Source organism: Tachysurus vachellii, chromosome 4 (assembly GCF_030014155.1).
Source record: "Tachysurus vachellii isolate PV-2020 chromosome 4, HZAU_Pvac_v1, whole genome shotgun sequence".
Classification (NCBI taxonomy): domain Eukaryota; kingdom Metazoa; phylum Chordata; class Actinopteri; order Siluriformes; family Bagridae; genus Tachysurus; species Tachysurus vachellii.
In genome coordinates this window covers 27819894-27842139 of record NC_083463.1, presented here as the reverse complement: position 1 = coordinate 27842139, position 22246 = coordinate 27819894, and the positions used below count along the sequence as shown (strand labels likewise).

Genomic DNA, 22246 nt, shown 5'->3' with positions numbered 1-22246 from the left:
GCCAACCCATCGCAGGGCACACACACACACACACACACTCATTCACTCACGCAATCACACACTACAGACAATTTTCCAGAGATGCCAATCAACCTACCATGCATGTCTTTGGACCGGGGGAGGAAACCGGAGTACCCGGAGGAAACCCCCGAGGCACGGGGAGAACATGCAAACTCCACACACACAAGGCGGAGGCGGGAATCGAACCCCCAACCCTAGAGGTGTGAGGCGAACGTGCTAACCACTAAGCCACTGTGCCCCCTGATTGACAGGTTACAGCACAGAATTTATCCATAACACTAGCTACCTATATAAATAATTATATAAGTAAACGTGGAAAACACTGCTAATAGATAAAAAATAAGCTAGCAAATTATATACTGTTACTCTATACAGCAGGTATACAGTAAATTGTATGCTTTATATGCCACAGTGTTGTTGTATTTACAGAATTCTATATTCTGATTGTTTTAATATAATCTAATGTTTATAACAGCAGCTAATGCATTTTTGGAAGGAGTCTCCAGTGTCAGTGTTTTTTTTTTTAAACGGTTTGACATAAAGTTGTCTTAAATATTAAGAACTTTGGTGCTTTGTCACCAGCTGAGATACAGGAAATGACCATCATCATCATCATCATCATCATCATCATCTCATATTACAAATATTCACATTATAACAATCACCATATTATTATTAAAATTATCTAGTAGGATGGAAATCAGTGTTCCTTTTTTCCTCTAGTATCAGTGTCTTCAAAGTTAGAGCTCAATTAGATAACGACTATTTATAAAAACGAATAAATAACAACTATGTCGAAAAATCTGTCCTGTTTCTTAAATGTTATAAAAGATTTTATTTGGGCAGTATATAATATATGTGAAAAAAAAAAAACACTGCTAATAAATGAAAAAACACAACACAAGCATGATCATGTTGTGGCTCTGCATTTGAAGTGACTATAAAAGTGTTGAATTCTTGAGCAAAGCCCTTAAAGCTGTGCTCTGATATGTGCTCAGACTGTAGTCTGGCTCATTTGAAAGTCAATTTGAATAAAAGTGCCTGCCAAATGAATAGATAAATGCCTCGCTTGTTCTTAAAACCCCTCCGTTTTATCCTTGCAAAATAATAAGGTGACTACCAAGCATGAGCTCCAGGTAATAATTTAGCTGGACAAACCCGAATACCTTATAAGAGCTGCATATTAATTGACAAGAATGGCTCTGAAACGTATTCATGTAAAAGCAGTGCTACGAGTGGGTGTTTAAGTGGATAAAGATGGTACTGGAATATAATCCAGCTTCACAAGGTTGGGCTTGGACTCGAATTTCTCAAAGAAATGTCAAGCTTGGGTTGTGATTTCACTGATGGATTGCTCATAAACTGGAGGTCCTGGAGTACTTTATTCCTCTTATTCCACAGTGAACTGCTATATATACACCGTCATTACAATATTATATTTATTAGAGATCAACAAATAATTAAAAAATATCTATTTATAGTTAGGGGGGCACGGTGGCTTAGTAGGTAGCACATTCACCTCACACCTCCAGGGTTGGGGGTTCGATTCCCGCCTCCACCTTGTGTGTGTGGAGTTTGCATGTTCTCCCCGTGCCTCGGGGGTTTCCTCCGGGTACTCCGGTTTCCTCCCCCGGTCCAAAGACATGCATGGTAGGTTGATTGGCATCTCTGGAAAATTGTCCGTAGTGTGTGATTGCGAGAGTGAATGAGAGTGTGTGTGTGTGTGCCCTGCGATGGGTTGGCACTCCGTCCAGGGTGTATCCTGCCTTGATGCCCGATGACGCCTGAGATAGGCACAGGCTCCCCGTGACCCGAGGTAGTTCGGATAAGCGGTAGAAGATGAGTGAGTGAGTGAGTATTTATAGTTATCTTTAATGTTAAAATATGTTAGCGCTTAGGTTAGAGCAGATAGAAACATTTCTTCCCTCACCAGCGTCTCTTTATTCTACCTTGAATTTAAAAATGCTGAAGGTCATGTTAGAGAGAAGAGACAAAGCCCTCTGTCCCTATGATTTGTGTCAAGTGGGTGTTGACATAATGAGGCTGCATGAATGCCTCATCATGGATAAATTCACCAGGATCATTTTTAATGTTTTTAATCCATTTATGTAGCAAATCTACAGAACTGTACAAGCTCAAGTGTAAGTTATTCTTTTTTTTCAAAGTAGAAAATGTAACTAGGAGATTATTAGAAATCCTTCCTTCCTTCCATCCATCCATCCATCCATCCATCCTTTCATCCATCCATCCATCCTTTCATCCATCTATCCATCCATCCATACATACATAAATCCATCCATCCATCCATCCTTCCATACATACATAAATCCATCCATCCATCCATCATTCATTACACTCACTGATGTCAGTCCATTTTTATTTACCCCAATCCCACCCATCAGAGCCTCAGACAGACTCACATATCTGTGAAAAACCTGCATGAACTGTTTTTCTGTGCTGAAGGACACAGTAAGAACTCCACAAGAAAACACATCCTTTTTTTGACGTTGTTTTGAAAAGTGCTCCGGACATAACAAAGGTCAGCATGTACTTCAACAGACTCAAAAAAACACAACAAACTGCACTTTCTCCAATGGCGCACACAAGGCCATGTTTATCTGGGTCAAGCTCCTGACAGCCACTATGTATCCATTAATGGAGCTGGACTCGGAAGAGCCGTACAGCATGAGCACACACGCTTACACACTCAGGATTAATAGCTCCAAATGAATGAATACAGATGGATCATATGACATTTCGGTAAGTAGAGTGTGACGGAATGAAAGAGAAAGGAAAAATTCAAAGTAAAAGAAACTTCTCTCTCTTTCTCTGACTGTAGCTGAACACAAACTGTTACGTGCTGTTATAGGAGAATAATCAGTGGGGGTTCATTTAAATTCATTTACTTTAATTTTTTTTTTCATTTAAGTTCATTCAAATTCATTTACTTTAACATGGGGTTAGTCATCCAAGTCGAGAGAGAGAGAGAGAGAGAGAGAGAGAGAGAGAGAGAGAGAGAGAGAGAGAGAGAGAGAGAGAGAACACAGAGAGAGAGAGAGAGAGAGAGAGAGAGAGAGAGAGAGAGAGAGAGAGAGAGAGAGAGAGAGAGAGAGAGAGAGAGAGAGAGAGAGAGAAAGAGAACAGAGAGAGAGAGAGAGAGAGAGAGAGAGAGAGAACACAGAGAGAGAGAGAGAGAGAGAGAGAGAGAGAGAGAGAGAGAGAGAGAGAGAACAGAGAGAGAGAGAGAGAGAGAACAGAGAGAGAGAGAGAGAGAGAGAGAGAGAGAGAGAGAGAGAGAGAGAGAGAGAGAGAGACAGAGAGAGAGAGAGAGAGAGAGCAAGACAGAGAGAGAGAGAGAGAACACAGAGAGAGAGAGAGAGAGAGAGAGAGAGAGAGAGAGAGAGAGAGAGAGAGAGAGAGAGAGAGGGAGAAAGAGAACAGAGAGAGAGAGAGAGAGAGAGAGAGAGGAAGAGAGAGAGAAAGAGAGAGAGAGAGAGAGAGATTTCTTCTGAAAGAGAATCAAAGCTTTTAGACCTTTTTCTAACCCCTGGGCTCTGAGTCTTTCACCTTGTCATACTGAAGCGCATTCACCTACTGAATGTTTACCTGAAAACTCACAACATACAGTACAGTACACACCATTAGCACTAATGTGAATGTGCTAACATTGCTAAGAAGAAAATCCTAGTAGGCACAGAGACAAAACCCCTAGTGTATGTGAGTGTAAACGTCAGTGTACGGCTCCAGGCTAACAACATGAACGAGAAAATCTTTTGATTAAACTGATATTCAACTGCAAACTGCAGATAGGTTTGGACGTAAAAGTAACCAGCTAAGTTACTTTCTAACCGCCTGAAGATTCCGATTTCTGTCCCTCGTCCTTTCCTCTTCGGCGAATTCCATTTGCGTTTTGTTCTGACCGCCGTTTTAACTGAAAAAGCAGAAAAGCCTTGTTTTTCATTATCAGTAAAACTGTAAGCATCAGATGCTTCAGTCAAACTGTAGGTCAACTTCTAAGTGGATGTCCATGTAGATCACGAGGGTTATTTTATGTACTGTATTTGCCAAAGTAACATTCAAAACAGAGGGGGGCACAGTGGCTTAGTGGTTAGCACGTTCGCCTCACACCTCCAGGGTCGGGGTTCGATTCCCGCCTCCACCTTGTGTGTGTGGAGTTTGCATGTTCTCCCCATGCCTCGGGGGTTTCCTCCGGGTACTCCGGTTTCCTCCCCCGGTCCAAAGACATGCATGGTAGGTTGATTGGCATCTCTGGAAAAATTGTCCGTAGTGTGTGAGTGCGTGAGTGAATGAGAGTGTGTGTGTGCCCTGTGATGGGTTGGCACTCCGTCCAGGGTGTATCCTGCCTTGATGCCCGATGACGCCTGAGATAGGCACAGGCTCCCCGTGACCCGAGGTAGTTCGGATAAGCGGTAGAAGATGAATGAATGAATGAATGAACATTCAAAACGATTAGTAACACGTATTTTTTTGAAGGTCTTTAAAACAGACCAGAGGCTCCAGTGTCATTTACAGTTCCGATCAATAATTTTACAATCTGTAGCTCGGTGGATGGGAATAAAAAAATTCTATTATTGTCTCATCACGGCTGAGTTTGAATAATTCATCACTACAGTCAGATAATAATCGACTTACTGTACTGTATATCGTACGCTTTTCGTTCCGTTCCTGCTGAGTACGCAGAAAGATCTCGATGCAGAGAATCTGATATAATAATATGCTGAGCTGCCAGTTTATCGTATACAATATATACAGTATACGTTACACAGCACACAGCAAGTCCTTGGCTGTGTTGTGGCTTGATCAAGTTGCAGTAATGTCATCTGACTGCAGGCCGTTTGTTAGCTCTTCTCTAGCGATTGTGGTTTTGAAGCTTGTCCATGTTCCCTTCACTTGAAAGAACAAATGAAAGTACATATCTGTGTTTGTGTAATTGTTCTCACCCCTTTGCAGATGGACACGGCTTCTTTGGACAAGGATTTAGGGTAGGACACGTTGTGCTCCATGATGGACTGGAAGAGCTCGTCCTCATCTTCACCGTCGAACGGTGGCTGAAAATGGACAAAAGCGAACGAGTTAAAGACGGAAAAACAGCCTGATTACTGGTGCATTGATGCAAATCCACTTTAAGATAAAATTTAACAGAAATCACAAATTGCTTTTTTTGCATTTAAGGAAGAAAACACTTTGGGTTACATAAAATTAATCAACCTCAGGGTGGTACCTTTACAGTATATACTGCCTCTTTGTTGATTCATTTACTGTAAATGAATGAAATGACCCCCGGTTATGTTTTATTACTTGTGTAAAAATTTGTTTATTTACTAATTATAACTAATTATAACATTCCTGCCGCCATTTTTTCCCGATGTTATAATAAAAGGCTTTGTGGTTGCAAAGAGAGCCAGTAGTTCTGTGTGTGTGTGTGTGTGTGTGTGTGTGTGTGTGTGTGTGCGAGTGAGAGTACTGATATCTCAAACAATGAAAGGAGGTCATTAGGCAGTGCAGCATTAAGTCTAAAAATACCCAAACACACAAGCATTGCCAGATTTAGCTCAGCATTCATGGAAGTAATCAATAAAAGCTATTGATTAAGTATACAGCATTGTATGATCTCTAAAAATAGTTAATGAAAGTGAAAGAGACACTCAGAAGAGATTACAGAGCTGTTTCTAAAGATAGGAGATCTGTGTGCGTGTACGTGTGTGTACGTGTGATTAGGAGAGGGTTTGTGTGTGTATGTGTTTGTGTGTGTATGTGTGGGTGAGGGTGTGGGTGTGTGTACGTGTATGTGTGGGTGAGGGTGTGGGTGTGTGTACGTGTATGTGTGGGTGAGGGTGTGGGTGTGAGTACGTGTATGTGTGGGTGAGGGTGTGGGTGTGTGTGTGTATGTGTGGGTGAGGGTGTGGGTGTGTGTACGTGTATGTGTGGGTGAGGGTGTGGGTGTGTGTGTGTATGTGTGGGTGAGGGTGTGGGTGTGTGTACGTGTATGTGTGGGTGAGGGTGTGGGCGTGTGTGTGTATGTGTGGGTGAGGGTGTGGGTGTGTGTACGTGTATGTGTGGGTGAGGGTGTGGGTGTGTGTGTATGTGTGGGTGAGGGTGTGGGTGTGTGTACGTGTATGTGTGGGTGAGGGTGTGGGTGTGTGTACGTGTATGTGTGGGTGAGGGTGTGGGTGTGTGTACGTGTATGTGTGGGTGAGGGTGTGGGCGTGTGTGTGTATGTGTGGGTGAGGGTGTGGGTGTGTGTACGTGTATGTGTGGGTGAGGGTGTGGGTGTGTGTACGTGTATGTGTGGGTGAGGGTGTGGGTGTGTGTACGTGTATGTGTGGGTGAGGGTGTGGGTGTGTGTACGTGTATGTGTGGGTGAGGGTGTGTGTACGTGTATGTGTGGGTGAGGGTGTGGGTGTGTGTGTGTATGTGTGGGTGAGGGTGTGGGTGTGTGTACGTGTATGTGTGGGTGAGGGTGTGGGCGTGTGTACGTGTATGTGTGGGTGAGGGTGTGGGTGTGTGTACGTGTATGTGTGGGTGAGGGTGTGGGTGTGTGTGTGTATGTGTGGGTGAGGGTGTGGGTGTGTGTACGTGTATGTGTGGGTGAGGGTGTGGGTGTGTGTGTGTATGTGTGGGTGAGGGTGTGGGTGTGTGTACGTGTATGTGTGGGTGAGGGTGTGGGTGTGTGTACGTGTATGTGTGGGTGAGGGTGTGGGCGTGTGTGTGTATGTGTGGGTGAGGGTGTGGGTGTGTGTACGTGTATGTGTGGGTGAGGGTGTGGGTGTGTGTACGTGTATGTGTTGGTGAGGGTGTGGGCGTGTGTGTGTATGTGTGGGTGAGGGTGTGGGTGTGTGTACGTGTATGTGTGGGTGAGGGTGTGGGTGTGTGTACGTGTATGTGTGGGTGAGGGTGTGGGTGTGTATTTGTGTGTGAGAGTGAGAATGTGGGTGTGTGTACGTGTATGTGTGGGTGAGGGTGCGGGTGTGTGTACGTGTATGTGTGGGTGAGGGTGTGGGTGTGTGTACGTGTATGTGTGGGTGAGGGTGTGGGTGTGTGTGTATGTGGGTGAGGGTGTGGGTGTGTATTTGTGTGTGAGAGTGAGAATGTGGGTGTGTGTGTGTATGTGTGGGTGAGGGTGTGGGTGTGTATTTGTGTGTGAGAGTGAGAATGTGGGTGTGTGTACGTGTATGTGTGGGTGAGGGTGCGGGTGTGTGTACGTGTATGTGTGGGTGAGGGTGTGGGTGTGTGTACGTGTATGTGTGGGTGAGGGTGTGGGTGTGTGTACGTGTATGTGTGGGTGAGGGTGTGGGTGTGTGTACGTGTATGTGTGGGTGAGGGTGTGGGTGTGTGTACGTGTATGTGTGGGTGAGGGTGTGGGTGTGTGTACGTGTATGTGTGGGTGAGGGTGTGGGTGTGTGTGTATGTGGGTGAGGGTGTGGGTGTGTATTTGTGTGTGAGAGTGAGAATGTGGGTGTGTGTGTGTATGTGTGGGTGAGTGTGTGGGTGTGTATTTGTGTGTGAGAGTGAGAATGTGGGTGTGTGTGTATGTGGGTGAGGGTGTGGGTGTGTATTTGTGTGTGAGAGTGAGAATGTGGGTGTGTGTGTGTATGTGTGGGTGAGGGTGTGGGTGTGTATTTGTGTGTGAGAGTGAGAATGTGGGTGTGTGTACGTGTATGTGTGGGTGAGGGTGTGGGTGTGTGTGTATGTGTGGGTGAGGGTGTGGGTGTGTATTTGTGTGTGAGAGTGAGAATGTGGGTGTGTGTACGTGTATGTGTGGGTGAGGGTGTGGGTGTGTATTTGTGTGTGAGAGTGAGAATGTGGGTGTGTGTACGTTTGGTGGTGAGTGTACATGTGTATCATCTTTATCTGTACAACAATATCCATACTGTACATTTCCAGCATTTTCTAGAGCGTATAAAATTGATCTCATTTTATACAACTGAGGCTTAGGGGCCTTGCTCAGGGGCCCAGCAGTGGCAGCTTGGTGGACCTGGGATTCAAACACACAACCTTCTGACCAGTAGTCCAACGCCTTAACCATTAAGCTTCCACATGCCACGACATCTACTGGCTGAAAATCTGACGCATACTGTATGACACTTAAGGACTTTTCAAGTCGTCATCTGATTTTAAAGGATTTCAGGGAAACGTGTTTTCTCCTGTAAACAAAGCCGTTGAAGGAATCTGTCGCGTTTACTACTGTGACAACGAGCGCTTATGAGGATCAACTACACACTGGATTTTCAAAATAATGTGAACTTCACGATATAGACTCATTCATTTGCATGAATTTCTAAAATGGTTGCCATGGAGTCCAGACCTTCTGAAGTCAGTCTGAAGATCAGGCTATGAGAGACTTAACTACACCTAAAATAACCCTGGCCCAAATTTCTTACACCTAAAAATAGACCCTGCCAAATGTCACCTAAAGCCAAAAATAGCCTCGTCCAACGTTACCTGTGCCGAAAATATCCCTGTCAAATGTCACCTCCACCCAAATAAACCCAGACAGTTACCTTTATCTTCACTCAAAATATAGTAAACAGACTCATAAACAGTCTTGTTCAACTTTGCAAGAAATTACGAATAAAATAAAAAATAAAAGCTTGATATTTACCATATTTATCCGAGATAATATTAAAGTTAATTACAAAAATAAGCTGACGCTGCCTTTATAACTAGCAATTATTCTTGTATCAGTGGTTCTGGTGCAACTCAATTATCCGAGGTACCGTGCAGCGTTCTGTCATTTCTGTTTCATTTAAAACGTTCGTGTTTTTGATGTGAGATATTATTCCCCTCCAGCCATAGATATACTGCACACATTAAGGGTATAGTGAGAGATTTGAAATAAACCTTTGCTTCACGAATAAATAAGTGTATGATTAAAATGGAGGCCGGTAGTACTGTAAAGCTCCATCAAGCACTTCTTCCACTGTAATAACACGACTGCAGTGAAAACAAGATAGAGACTAGTACTTTTGTGATGGTGGTGGTTTGGATTTTGCCTCACCTGTCCGGCCAGCATCTCGTAGAGCAGAACACCGTAAGCCCACCAATCCACAGAGCGGCCGTACGGCTGGTACGCGATAATCTGCACACACGTACGGAAAAGAAGTGTCAGAATCTATGTATATATATATATAAGGCTTTCTTATACACACATATACTGTACATACACATATTCCTGTGATGGTTGGTAGCATGTGTTTTCTTCTGCTGTGTTGTATACGCTATTAGTTAGTGTTTACCAGCACTATGTCTGCCAAGAGTTTGGCGCTTAATTCGATTCCACCATCTGCTCTAAGCACACGTTCATGTACGTGCATCATGTAGACAATAATTTAACAAGTTCCAAATGTAATCACACCCTCACAGTGCTGCTTAAAGAGCTTATGCATTTTGTAAAGTGAAGATCCCTTTAAAATAATCAAATAAAAGGTTTTATATGCATAAAACTAGTCTTATAGCTTTATCCTTAGTGTTTAGATTAATGTTTTCAGGTACACAACATGTATGTTTCCAGGTAAGAGATACAAAAGAACAGAAGTTAAGCCGTTATTATTACTAGACATTTACAACATTTAGCAGACGCACATGTCCAGAGCGACTTAAATTTTTATCTCTTTTTTTATACCCCTGATTAATTGAGGGTTAAAGGCCTTGCTCAAGGGTCCAGCAGTGGCAGAAATGTGGACCTGGATTTCAAACACACAACTTTCCCATTGGAAGCCCAACACCACCCCTGTCCCAGCTTAGGAAGTTGGGGTCAGAGCACAGGGGCAGCTAGCAGAGAGCGCCTGTGGAGCAGAGAGGGTTAAGGGCATTGCTCAGGGACTTATTGGCCAGTTATAATTAGACACCATTACCTTATGGGTCTTTTACCTTGCAGAGGGTGTAGCTCATTATTTTCCTCACACAGTATGTTAATCATTCTTTAAACCTTTATTGGCGTCAGTTTCAAACCACCGCCCTGCCACAGTATGGATATTATTTTATTAATTTATTTTATTATTTTAGGGATGTGGGAGCTCAGTGGTTAAGGTGTTGGATTACTGATCAGAAGGTCATGAGTTCAAATCCCAGGTCCATCAAGTTGCCACTGCTGGGCCCCTGAGCAATACCCTTTTAACCCTCAATTGCTCAGTTGTATAAATATAAATATATCAATATAATTATCAATATAATATCAATATAAATGTAAGTCACTCTGGATAAATGGCAGTGTGTAAATCTATTTTTTGGGTAACAGTTGATCCAATTCCCTATTTTCTTTTAAAGGAGAGAGTAGATCAGGGTCTGACATAGCAAATTGTGCTGAGGAACTACAGACATTAATTATCTAACTTCACAGTTAGCTGTATTGTAGAGCTGTTTTAATGAAGAATGTGTGTAGTGACATCAAAATAAGCCTATTATATTGCAATGGGTTTAGTTTTAACATCTTTGTACTCCTACTAGTTTATTAAAGGTTAGACTTCAACACGATGCACTAAAAGACATTAGACCGTTGAAATGTTCTTACACAAGCCCAGTAGATCAACACAGACTGGTCAGATAATAGTGTCCAGAATTAAAGCAAAATCATGCTGAGGTTCCCCACCTCTGCGTCCCGCAGCTGGAACCAACTCACATCAGATCGGCTATGATCCCAGACTTCTTTTTCCTCAGAACAAATGCTTTCTGTCTGTTTTTTTTTTAAGCCTTTGATTAAAAAACCCCAGGCTTTACTCTACAGTACTGTTTCTGTTGCATTTTCCCTTTGAATCTCTGTGACTTCTTTTCATCACGATCTTTATAATGTCTGTACGTTTTATGTAAAGCAGACTACAAACTTCCCTCATTATTAATGTCCGCTTGCTATTTATATGTTCTGGGATTTCAGCCAGAGTAAACAAGCAGCTTCGTAAGGCTCTACCCAATTTTTTAAAGCCAATGATGGCAATTATCCAACCGGTCTCAGCGGACACAAGGCCGTTTAGACACTTTTTAAGCAAGTCATGCTTTCATGATGAAACGCTTTGCATGTGCCAGCCAAAATACCTGCATTTAGAAATGTCCACAAGGTTTAACAAGGTTAACATGGGACCTGAACAAAGTATAGTATTGCTATAAAGTATAGTCAAGCTTGGGTTGTGATTTCACTGATGGATTATAGTGAAAAGAAAAAGTGGAGTGGAGGTCCTGGAGTACTTTATTCCTCTTATTCCACAGTGAACTGCTATATATACACCGTCATTACAATATTATATTTATTAGAGATCAACAAATAATTAAAAAATATCTATTTATAGTTAGGGGGGCACGGTGGCTTAGTAGGTAGCACATTCACCTCACACCTCCAGAATTGGGGGTTCGATTCCCGCCTCCACCTTGTGTGTGTGGAGTTTGCATGTTCTCCCAGTGCCTCAGGGGTTTCCTCCGGGTACTCCGGTTTCTCTGGAAAATTGTCCGTAGTGTGTGAGTGAATGAGAGTGTGTGTGTGTGTGTGCCCTGCGATGGGTTGGCACAGGCTCCCCGTGACCCGAGGTAGTTCGGATAAGCGGTAGAAGATGAATGAATGAATGAATGAATGAATGTTGCTAATTTAGTTAAGAAGCTCAAAATAAAGATTGGCTTTTATTTTCAAAATAAATCTAGTTTTACATTTAATGCCAAAAAAAAACTTGTGGAAGCTACTTTTCTGTCTGTGATTGATTATGGTGATATATTACAGTACTGTACATATGCACGCAGCCTCCTCCATCTTACAGAGCCTTGATTCAGTGTATCATGCATCTCTACGCTTTATTACAAATGCAAAGTCCCTTACTCACCATTGTATTGTTTATGATCTGATGGGTTGGACATCACTGACCACTCGCAGAAAACAGCATTGGTATATTTTTATATATAAAGCCATGCTAGGTAAACTTCCAGCTTACCTCTGTCTCAATTCTGCTAGTTATCAGCTACGCTCTTCCAAGTGGTTGCTTTTTAATGTCCCCAGGGTTTGGACAGATTTGGGGAAAACTGCATTTTTATACTATGCACCATGGGCATGGAATAACTTGCAAAAAGATCTTAAATTAAAAATGTGTATATCAATAAATACATTTAAGACCATCATAAAAAATATGGTAAAGGAGACATGTAGTTGTTTTTCTTGAGAGATCCTTGTATTTGTATGATTGTATGTATGTATGTTTTTACTATGTTGTGTTTATGTATGGCTGCTACTGTACCTTTGCCAGGTCTCTCTTGTAAAAGAGATTTTTGATCTCAATGAAACTTCCTGGTAAAATAAAAGTAAATAATAATAATAATTTGTTAGCTTGTGTATAACGAGTGTGTTTAAATTGCTCTGCTGATATATACGCATAAGTAGCTGGAGGCTGTCCTCAAGTCCCTAAGAGAAAATATTACTCTGCACTTGCAGTGAGTCATCTATTTTATTATAGGTGTGAAAATTTGGTGACATTAGAAAGTTAATCCGAGTTTAACTCTATGCAGGTGATGATGATGATGATAATGTGGTGACTACCAGACAGTGCGATTCAAGATGCTTCATTTCCCCCCAAACATCATTCTTTTTCTGCTTCCTATCAGAGTTAAGACAGAGATGAGAAGAAACTGAATGGTGCAATTTATTGCTTCATATATTGGGTATTCAACCATGAAATAAAATGCTTAGAGAACTCTCTCTGAAGCTGTAGGCATTAGTGTGATATAACTGATAACTGCCATCTTATTGTTCATGTGGTGAATAAGTCCTGGCTGACTGGAGTGTTAATTGGCTTTTTTGTGAACTTACAGCTGTGTCATATGTTGTCTGCAATTAAGAGCATACATGCATGTGTGCGAGTGTGTGTGTGTGTGTGTGTAAAGAAGGAAGGTTAGATTTATGAGTGCATTTCTGCATTTATTAATGAGTGCATTGAAAACATTTTAGTGGCAGTGTATTGGCTCTAGTGTTAATTTCGTCACCTATTTTTAATTTAGTCTTAGTCTTGTGCCAAATGTCCTTGTTAGTTTTAGTCATATTTAGTCATTCACACTAAAATCTTTTTTTGTTAGTCAAGTTTTAGTCGACTAAAAGTCTCGTCATTTTAGTCTAGTTTTAGTCAAAAGAAAACTCAAGTTATCTCAGTCAAGTTTTAGTCGACTAAAAGTCTTTTAATTTTAGTCTAGTTTTAGTCGAAAAATTGTAGTCTTTTTTAAAAGAACACATTATTACTGAGATTATTACTGATAAACATTTCAGTAAAAAAAGTGCTTCACATTTTCCCTCGAACTTGAGTGCACATCACATTTTTTACTTTATTGATACTGCTTTTAATCGTAATGCAAAGACCGGTCATCGGGACATAAGCTGTCATGTTCAATAAAAGAGCCTGTGCAGTGACAGGAAATATAATTTAACACAAAAAGCCTGACTAGACCAGGGGTGGACTTGCGCTCGGACGAATTCTTTCTACGCACACACTAAACAGCGCGAAGCCGCGAACTCGTTCTGAATATTTTAAAGGCGTAACAGCTGATGAAAAAGCAGAGACAATTGTAGACGAAAATGAAGAGAGATGAATTCACGTAACAAGAATGCCACATTGACTGTGTAAAATATCCGCTTAAATATTCAAGCATTTTAGATATTAACTAGAACATTTTTCTCCATAAAACCCAGCTTTCATAACTGGAAACCAAAAATAATATATATATATATTTCTTGATGCCTTAACCTCAGTTTTGAGCTGTAAGTATCCTGGCACTAAGAATCCATTTATGGCAGAACTTGTAAGTATAACTTCCCAAGGTCTTGCAAAATGATCCTTCTGTTACATGTTAGAACACATAACATGTTTAAGGGTTTAGAAGAGATCTTCATACTGTATGTGTGCAATTATATTTATAATTACACACATTTTGTGTGTGTTTTGAGATTTGTTGAGCTATAAATGTATTTATGGATTTGATTATAGATTTAGAAGCATGATTGCTGTTAAATCTTTCATTCCAGGGCAATTTGAGGCTTGAGTTGCCTTTGCTTAAGGACACAGTGTTCTGGACAAGACAGGGGAAGACCAGAAATATGCAAATAGAGTGTGCAGAATGTTCCTCAAGGACTTAATGGAAGACGATCGTTGCTCACAGGCTCCTTTCCATCTGTCATGTACATGGCCGCTTATGTAAGAAAACTCATTGGACATGTTGAATGTATAATATCATGTCTGAGTCATGAAGATGTAGCCTGCTGATTTACTGTATTATATACAGTATGCACACTGGTCAGAGCTATTCTGTGTATTTGTCCTGTAGTGTTTTGTATTGCACTGTTTGCACACGATGCACTTTATGTGGCTAGGACAACTTAATTAAGTCCTTAGCTCTGTGTTTGTTTCATGTAGCTTTATGCCGTTTTATTTCACTGTGTACTGCGTTAGCTAAGTAAGGTGAAAATGACAACAATATAGGCTTCTTGACTTGACTTAACATTTCAAACCAAAACGTATACGGCTCCATTACTGAGTGTGTTAAAACTTGTGTTGCTCTGTGTGTGTGTGTGTGTGTGTGTGTGTGTGTGTGTGTGCGTGTGTTTGTGTGCATTGAGTTTGAGACAGCATACAAAAGAGATGAAGGGTGTGTTTTAAATGTGTGTGTGAATTTTCTTGACATAAGACATAAACCCACATTTCCGGGATAATTTCCGGGTTCGCCAAACCCAAGCCATCTTATATTAAAGCTGCAAAATCAAATGAATATTCTCTATATTCACCAGAATAAGACGCACCGTCGAGAAATACTGTATTTCACTAAATTCCAGGTAAAAAGCTATAACTAACAGCACAATTTTGGCAACCATATTATATTTGCTTGGATGTTAACAAACAGTTTAAAGTGGACTGTATTGGACAACAGCACCACCAATGGCTGTAGGTAAAAATACAAAGAATGGCATAACAGACTAATTTATTTAATCTCTCTTTGATGACACATCTATAACACTTCATCAGCATGTGAAAAACATAAACAAAGTATGAATCGTATTAATAATATAGACTCGACGTATATATTCAAACTGTCCGTTCAAAGTACAAATTACATTAAGGTGAATTACTCTTCATATTTCTAGAAACCTTTTTTAAGTATTTTAATATAAGACTCTAATAACAAAGAACAATACAGCTCACCACTCTCCATTCATTCATTCATTCATTCATTCATTTTCTACCGCTTATCCGAACTACCTCGGGTCACAGGGAGCCTGTGTCTATATCTCAGGCGTCATCGGGCATCAAGGCAGGATACACCTTGGACGGAGTGCCAACCCATCACAGGGCACACACACACTCTCATTCACTCACGCAATCACACACTACGGACAATTTTCCAGAGATGCCAATCAACCTACCATGCATGTCTTTGGACCGGGGGAGGAAACCGGAGTACCCGGAGGAAACCCCCGAGGCACGGGGAGAACATGCAAACTCCACACACACAAGGCGGAGGCAGGAATTGAACCCCCAACCCTGGGAGGTGTGAGGCGAACGTGCTAACCACTAAGCCACCGTGCCCCCCCTCACCACTCTCTATTTTATTAATAAAACATCTTCTCCTTTATGGTCATTGGATTAACATTGAACCTATACAGAACACAACACCAGCTAAAGAGAGAAAGTAGTTGTATAGTGTGGAAAACATGACCGACGATTGCTGAAACCACATCTTCTCAAATCAATACAAAACCATGTCCGGATTAGACTTTTCACTTAAAATGCATCCTAAGGGAAATTTGAAATGCGGTTATAGACATGTGAGAAAATGGAATCTGCCAGACATGAGCATGCGTAGATGTGTGTATGTGTGTGTGTGTGTTTAAGAGAGAGATGCAGAGCTACACAGAAATGCGACACGACTGCCTTCATGTTTCTTCCTCGTTCCCAAACCCAGAATTCCATATGGCTCACATGGCTAGAAGGCACCACAGAGCAGCACATTAAGAGTGTTTGTGTCCACTCACGCTAACAACATGTGACAGATCTGGATCATACCACCAAGTATAGTATGGGAGGTGGTTTGGTGTAAATTTCTGTACATCATTGTAATGCTGAGTGCTGGACAAACACAACCAAGCCACATAAAAGGGTACGAAGAAACAAATCTCCTTCAGAAATGAAGAACCAGAAGTATGTTTGTGGGATTCGGTGTATATTTTGGAGGTGTGGATTGCGGCTCTCTGGAGAGTCTGTAAAACCCATTTGACTATATTACGATCCAGGCATGCTGTGTGCAAGAATAAATTAACCTCCACATTCACAGAGGCCACATCTTCTTCAATGTGTGTGTGCGTGTGTGTGTGTGAGTCTAAGAGACTATGTGTTGAGACAATGTTTGTGTGTATTTGTGTCTTTATTTTGTGTGTCTGTCAAATCGGATAAAGATCTGCCACTGTCAGGCATCTGAGGTTGAAAATACAGAAGTAGCTCAGTAGCTCACTCGCTCGCTCACTCCTTTCCTCTACATCCTCTGTACTAACTTGCTAAACTTTTCAGTTATTCACTCAGTTGCCTCATTTACGCATTTACACACACACTCATTTTCAAATTTGCTCACTCATTCATTTATTCAGTCAATCACTTACTCAGTCCTTAATTATTCACTCACTGGCAACACCTCCCTCTCATCAGAGACTTGCTTGCACATTAATTTACTCACTTTCATACTCACTCACTCACTCACTCACTCACTTAAATCATATTCTCACTCATATCAATAATTTGCTTCATTTTATCATTTGATTTCAGTCATTTTGGCTACATAAATGCAGAAATATATATATTTCTGACGAGCATGTGACGTCATCTGAATACTCTTGAGGACGTTTTCCTCATTGTGCTGAGTGTTTTGATATGTCACATGTCCATGTTGTAAAAAGTTTTTTGATTTTGCATATCGTCGCTGTCGGGCGGAAACCTCGTATGTCCAAATTTGGTCAATTTCATATTTTTTCACATATCGATGCTATTGGTCAGTCCCCACGTGGGTCTGTTATTTTTACAAGTTATTAACCAATCTAAAGTCTTGAAAATAGCTTGAGTGCAACTCTCATAACTCCATTGGACACTTCAACTGTCCACCTCTTCCTCACTCCGTGGGAGAGCTTCGCGGCATATTTCTCCTCAATAAGAGTCGCAACGAATCAACACGTCTTCTGAGGTAAATGTCTTCAAAACACTGGGCTCAAAGAAAAAAAAATATTGACCCCCGCCAGTTCTGGTGCTTGTCTGAGGACAGGAATTTAGCGCGAGACAATCCACTGCAACGCGGACTAAACCCTGTGCACTGCAGATAAGATACGGCGTTTTTTTAATTTCCTGAAAAATAACGGTTTTGGAGATACGAGGATTCCGCCCGACAGCGACGATATATATATATATATATATATATATATATATATATATATATATATATATATATATATATATACACACACACACACACACACACATACGTATATATATATATATTCATGAGCAATCATGAAGTAAGCCAGTAAACAATAAAGGCATATATATATATTTCTGTCTTTATTATTTACTGGCTTACTTCATTGCTCATTCAATCATTTACTCTCTCAATCTCATAAATCATTCACTCACTCTCAAATCATTTACTTACTCACTCACTCGCACTCAATCAATCACGAATAATTCACTTATACACTTAGGGACTTTCATCAATCATTCATTCATTCACATCACTCACTCACATCACTCACAAATTATTTACTCACTCAATCATTCACTCACATCACTCATTCGCTCACTCTTTCATTCATACACTTACTCGCTAATATAAATGATTCACTTATAAACTCAGGAACTCTCAGCACTCATTTATTCACTCATTCATACACTCACATCACTCATTCACTCGCAAATGATTAACTCACAAATCATTTACTCACTTTCATTCATACATTCACTCAATCATATAAATAATTCACTAATTTATACACTCAGGGTTTCTCATTCATTCACTCATTCACTCACTCACTCATTCTCTCCCTCGTGTGCAGTGCAGTGTGTTTTTGTAATACAAAGGCCAGTACAAACTAGAAGGTGCACTACAGCCTACACACTATCTTTCCAGGTCTAAACTATTTCAGAGGTTTTCTATTTTTGAGAAAATATAGAACAACTAACGTATTATAAATAACACATTTATTCCCTGCATTAGGAGGTCATTAAGATACATGATTTTATTTATCCTAGTTAAATCCTGAGTTAGTTCACAACAATGTAGAACATGGCAATGATTTGAGACACACTACTGAAAAGGTGCTGCGAACCCTCAGTTCCTCACCTCCGGGGCGATGTAGTCGGGTGTTCCACAGAATGTGCGTGTCATTACACCTTCATACATGTTCTCCTTACACATACCGAAGTCTGCAATCTTGATGTGTCCCTCAGCATCCAGCATCACGTTGTCTAACTTCAGGTCTCTGAAAGAATGTAGACATACAGAATCATTTACACAGAGCAGTATCAAATCTGTGCTGTGTATGTTACAGAATGTGATGCAGTGCAGCTTATCTGTAGTTTTATTCATAAGCTTCATGCTAGTGGAAAATATTATAAGTTTTTGAATTAAATGTTTACTTATGTTACCCAGCTATCTTTAGCCATAAATATTTATAAACATAAGTCAAAAATGTGCTCCAGTCAGACTATGTCTTGTTAGCTAGCATTGACAACAAAGATTAATATAAATGTATGAATAACTTGAAACACCTTTTCTGTCAGACTGACTAGATAACTGAAAATTTATGACTTAAATACATGACTTAAAATGATCTCAAAAATCATGTCAGATTGTCTCATTATAGATAATTAGTCAGAATTACTAGCAAACAGTAATAGTAGCATGCTAGATAGCATTAGCATTGATGATTATGTCAAGTGTCACGCGTTGAGAGTGACAGTCACTCATTTCGGTCTTTTGTCACGCTCTCCCGCCACACATCGTATTTCTCACACAGAAAAACATTTTGACTATTTATCATATATTTAATATACCGCAGCGCCCAAAATGTATCAGTCCGCACCGCTTAGTCGAGCCTGACACTTATCAGCCAATCAAAAAAAAGAGGCTACACAATAGCCATTCAGAAAATAGCACTATCTGCGTAAGATTTAACGCAACAACCAATGAAAAAAAAAAAAATTCATTAGCGAGGGTATTTTCGATGGTCGGTTTGATCAAAACCTCAAAACGAAACAATCATGACCCTAAAAATGTCTGAGCTTGAGCCGAACTGTTTTAAATGGGAGCAACATTACAAATGTTAAAGGAGTCCAAAAAGGCAACAAACACTTACAATAAACAACACCAGTCATAATCTCTCTCTCTCTCTCACACACACACACACACACACACACGCACACACACACACGCGCACACATACACACACACAAATTAATAAATGGAAATTCAACAAATTTTTATTTATTTGGTTAAATTGCGGTCAGCGATCCTTACCTAACACAACAACTCCCCCATTATTGTTTTTTTCTTTCTTTCTTTCTTTCTTTCTTTTTTTTTGCTGTTGTGGAGATGTCACGATTGCCTGTCTTCAAAACTTGAGAGCCCTGACAATGTATGAATATGAATTGTCAGAGAACTCCTGTCAGACTGTTGTATGATAGACTACTAGCAAATAGCAGTGAAAGTTAATTAGACGTCTGAATCAGACGGTCTGATTATTTGTTATATTTCTGTCATAAATCCTTTCAGACTGTCTCATGTTATCTAACCACCTATTAGCTACTGTAACTATTAGAGAATTTAAAAGAATTTAAAAATATGACTTGAAAATCCTCTCAGATATCTTGACTGTATTATGATAAGTAATTAGTTAGGATTAAAAATGAAGATAACTGGCTAGCAAAAACAGTGACGATAAGGAAATCTTATGAATAACTTACAGAATCCTCTCAGAAATCCTATTTCTTGACAGCTAATTAGCGATCAATAGCGGTTAAGATTACGAATATATATTACTGAGTTTAATTCCTCTCAGAAATCCTGTCAGAGTATCTCATCATAGCTAGCTAGCAGCCAATAGCAGTTAAGATTATGAAAATATATTATTACTTATTGTATTTATTATTGACATTTATATAATTCCTCTTAGGAAACGTGTCAGATTGTGACATGATTGCTAACATTAGCAGAAAAGATCATTCCTTAAACTCCATTCTCATGAGAGCTTTTGCATAATTGCAAGTTTAAATATCTGGAGTCTCTTACTGGCTTTGATTGAGTATGCCTCTGCTGCAAAAAAGTAATGAAATTATGCATTAAATAAAAAGGTTTTTGACAGAGTGCACAGAGGACATCCAATGTGCATCTGCTAAAAGGCATAATAAATCTGTCTTTTTCTCTCTCTCTCTCTGGCTGTTTAAAGACAGACGGTCATATATTTGCTGATGTCTGGGTGTAACAGGGAGTGTATTCGTGCTCTATTTCCCTAGGTCTACTGAGCAGATGGGAATTAAAGAGAGCTGAAATGAGCGGAACATCTGTAAGAACAGGAGACACAGATCAAATAAGTTCAGGTGAACACACACACACACACACACACACACACACACACACCCCAGAACGTGGTTTGTGGTGGAGTTATAGCTGGAGATAACTAAAGAAATAGGTGCATTACTTCCACAATTTAGGCACAGGAAATTTGAGTTCTAGAAAATACTGCAATTGATGGCAGGGGTTATTAAAATCATGCTCAGACAGGGAGATATACACTTTCACTAATGCATATTCAGAATTTGATATAAAAAGAGGTTGTTTCCAAATTTACACACGACACAATACGGCTTTTATTTGAAGCATTGTAGCTTAGCTACATTAATAAGCAATTTGTTGGGGCATAAAAAACATTAAACTATGTGCGTGCTTGCTTTATATGTCACCTGTATATTACTCCCTTCTTGTGCAAGAAGAACAGCCCGGCAGCGATCTCTGCTGCATAAAACCTGTAATGACAGACACAACAATAAATCTCATTCTGTTCAACTATAGCAGCAATCATCCACAGCTTTTCTGCAAAGCATGCCCTGAGGTAATCACAGCCAATCAGAGGTCTTTATGACATGATTTATGATTTTTTTGTCAATTTCCACATTCAAAGAAATAATTATTATGAATAGCTTGCTTTGTGAGAGTGCTGGCTTGGCCAGTGAGGCAAAAGCAAACACGGAACACAAATTATTTTGTTCGGATTAGACTACTGATCAGACAAAGACATGCTAATGATCCAAAAAAAAAAATATCTTCTATTCAGAGAAGATCTGAATATCTATTCTATTCAGATCTGGCTGAATAAACGTGAGCCTGGCATTAAAACAGATGCAATGCCAGCTCGCATTTTGTTAAATGGTCTTATTGAAAATTCATTTGAAAAACGAACCAATGCACAGTCTGTAAAATAAGTGAATCAAAAATGATCTATTATAAATATTTAATGTTTAGAACTGAGAAATGTCATTTATTTAACCACAATAACCTACTCTTATCAGAAATCTGAAAAAGCCAAAGTCTGAACAGACATTTTAGGCTTATAGACCATGAGCTTAAAGCTCTTCAAGTCCACCTGACTTTAAAAAAAAAACACATGTAATGTTTATTTTAGATATGATAGCAAGCAGCCCACAAAGATATAGATTTTCTTATATAATGACTTCATTATCATTTGGTTTAATATGTAAGAAGGATAAGGTTTAAACAACAAGAAAACGTAACGAGGTACAAAACGAGGTACATTTCAGTCAGAGGTCATTTTGACAAGTATAAAAACATGTAAGCACATTTGATAATCACTGTATCGGACATGTACGGATCTCCATGACAGCCATAAGGTTATCATTGATGATATGGGCATTAATAAACATCCATCTTTTTCTGTAGAGGCCATGGATTGGGTGAATTGACCATTAATGTTCAAGTTTTTGCTTATTACAGTACATGCAGAATACTTCAAACACACAGCTTACACTTACACTGCCTGAGGTTCCTTAAATTTGCCCACTTGCTGAATGTGATACATGAGGTCACCACCATTCACATACTCCATCACAAAATAAAGACGGTCCTAAAAGAGAAAGAGAGAACGAGTCATCTTCATCTATCACCGTGGCAATAAAGACCTAGCTGAGACCAGCAAAGAACGAGT

At 40.0% G+C, this 22246-nt stretch overlaps 1 protein-coding gene across 2 annotated transcripts in view; it reads right to left on the bottom strand.

Moving 5' to 3' along the window:
* The window catches only part of prkcaa (protein kinase C, alpha, a), a 165562-nt gene that overhangs the window by 16353 nt on the left and 126963 nt on the right, over nt 1-22246 (bottom strand). For both annotated transcript variants that reach the window (XM_060868681.1, XM_060868682.1), the window contains 5 exons: nt 22074-22165; nt 20988-21050; nt 18370-18508; nt 9041-9121; nt 4983-5090 (listed from right to left, as the gene is read on the bottom strand). In XM_060868681.1, the coding sequence (XP_060724664.1) occupies nt 4983-5090; nt 9041-9121; nt 18370-18508; nt 20988-21050; nt 22074-22165 (483 nt within the window). The remainder of the gene's footprint in view (nt 1-4982; nt 5091-9040; nt 9122-18369; nt 18509-20987; nt 21051-22073; nt 22166-22246) is intronic.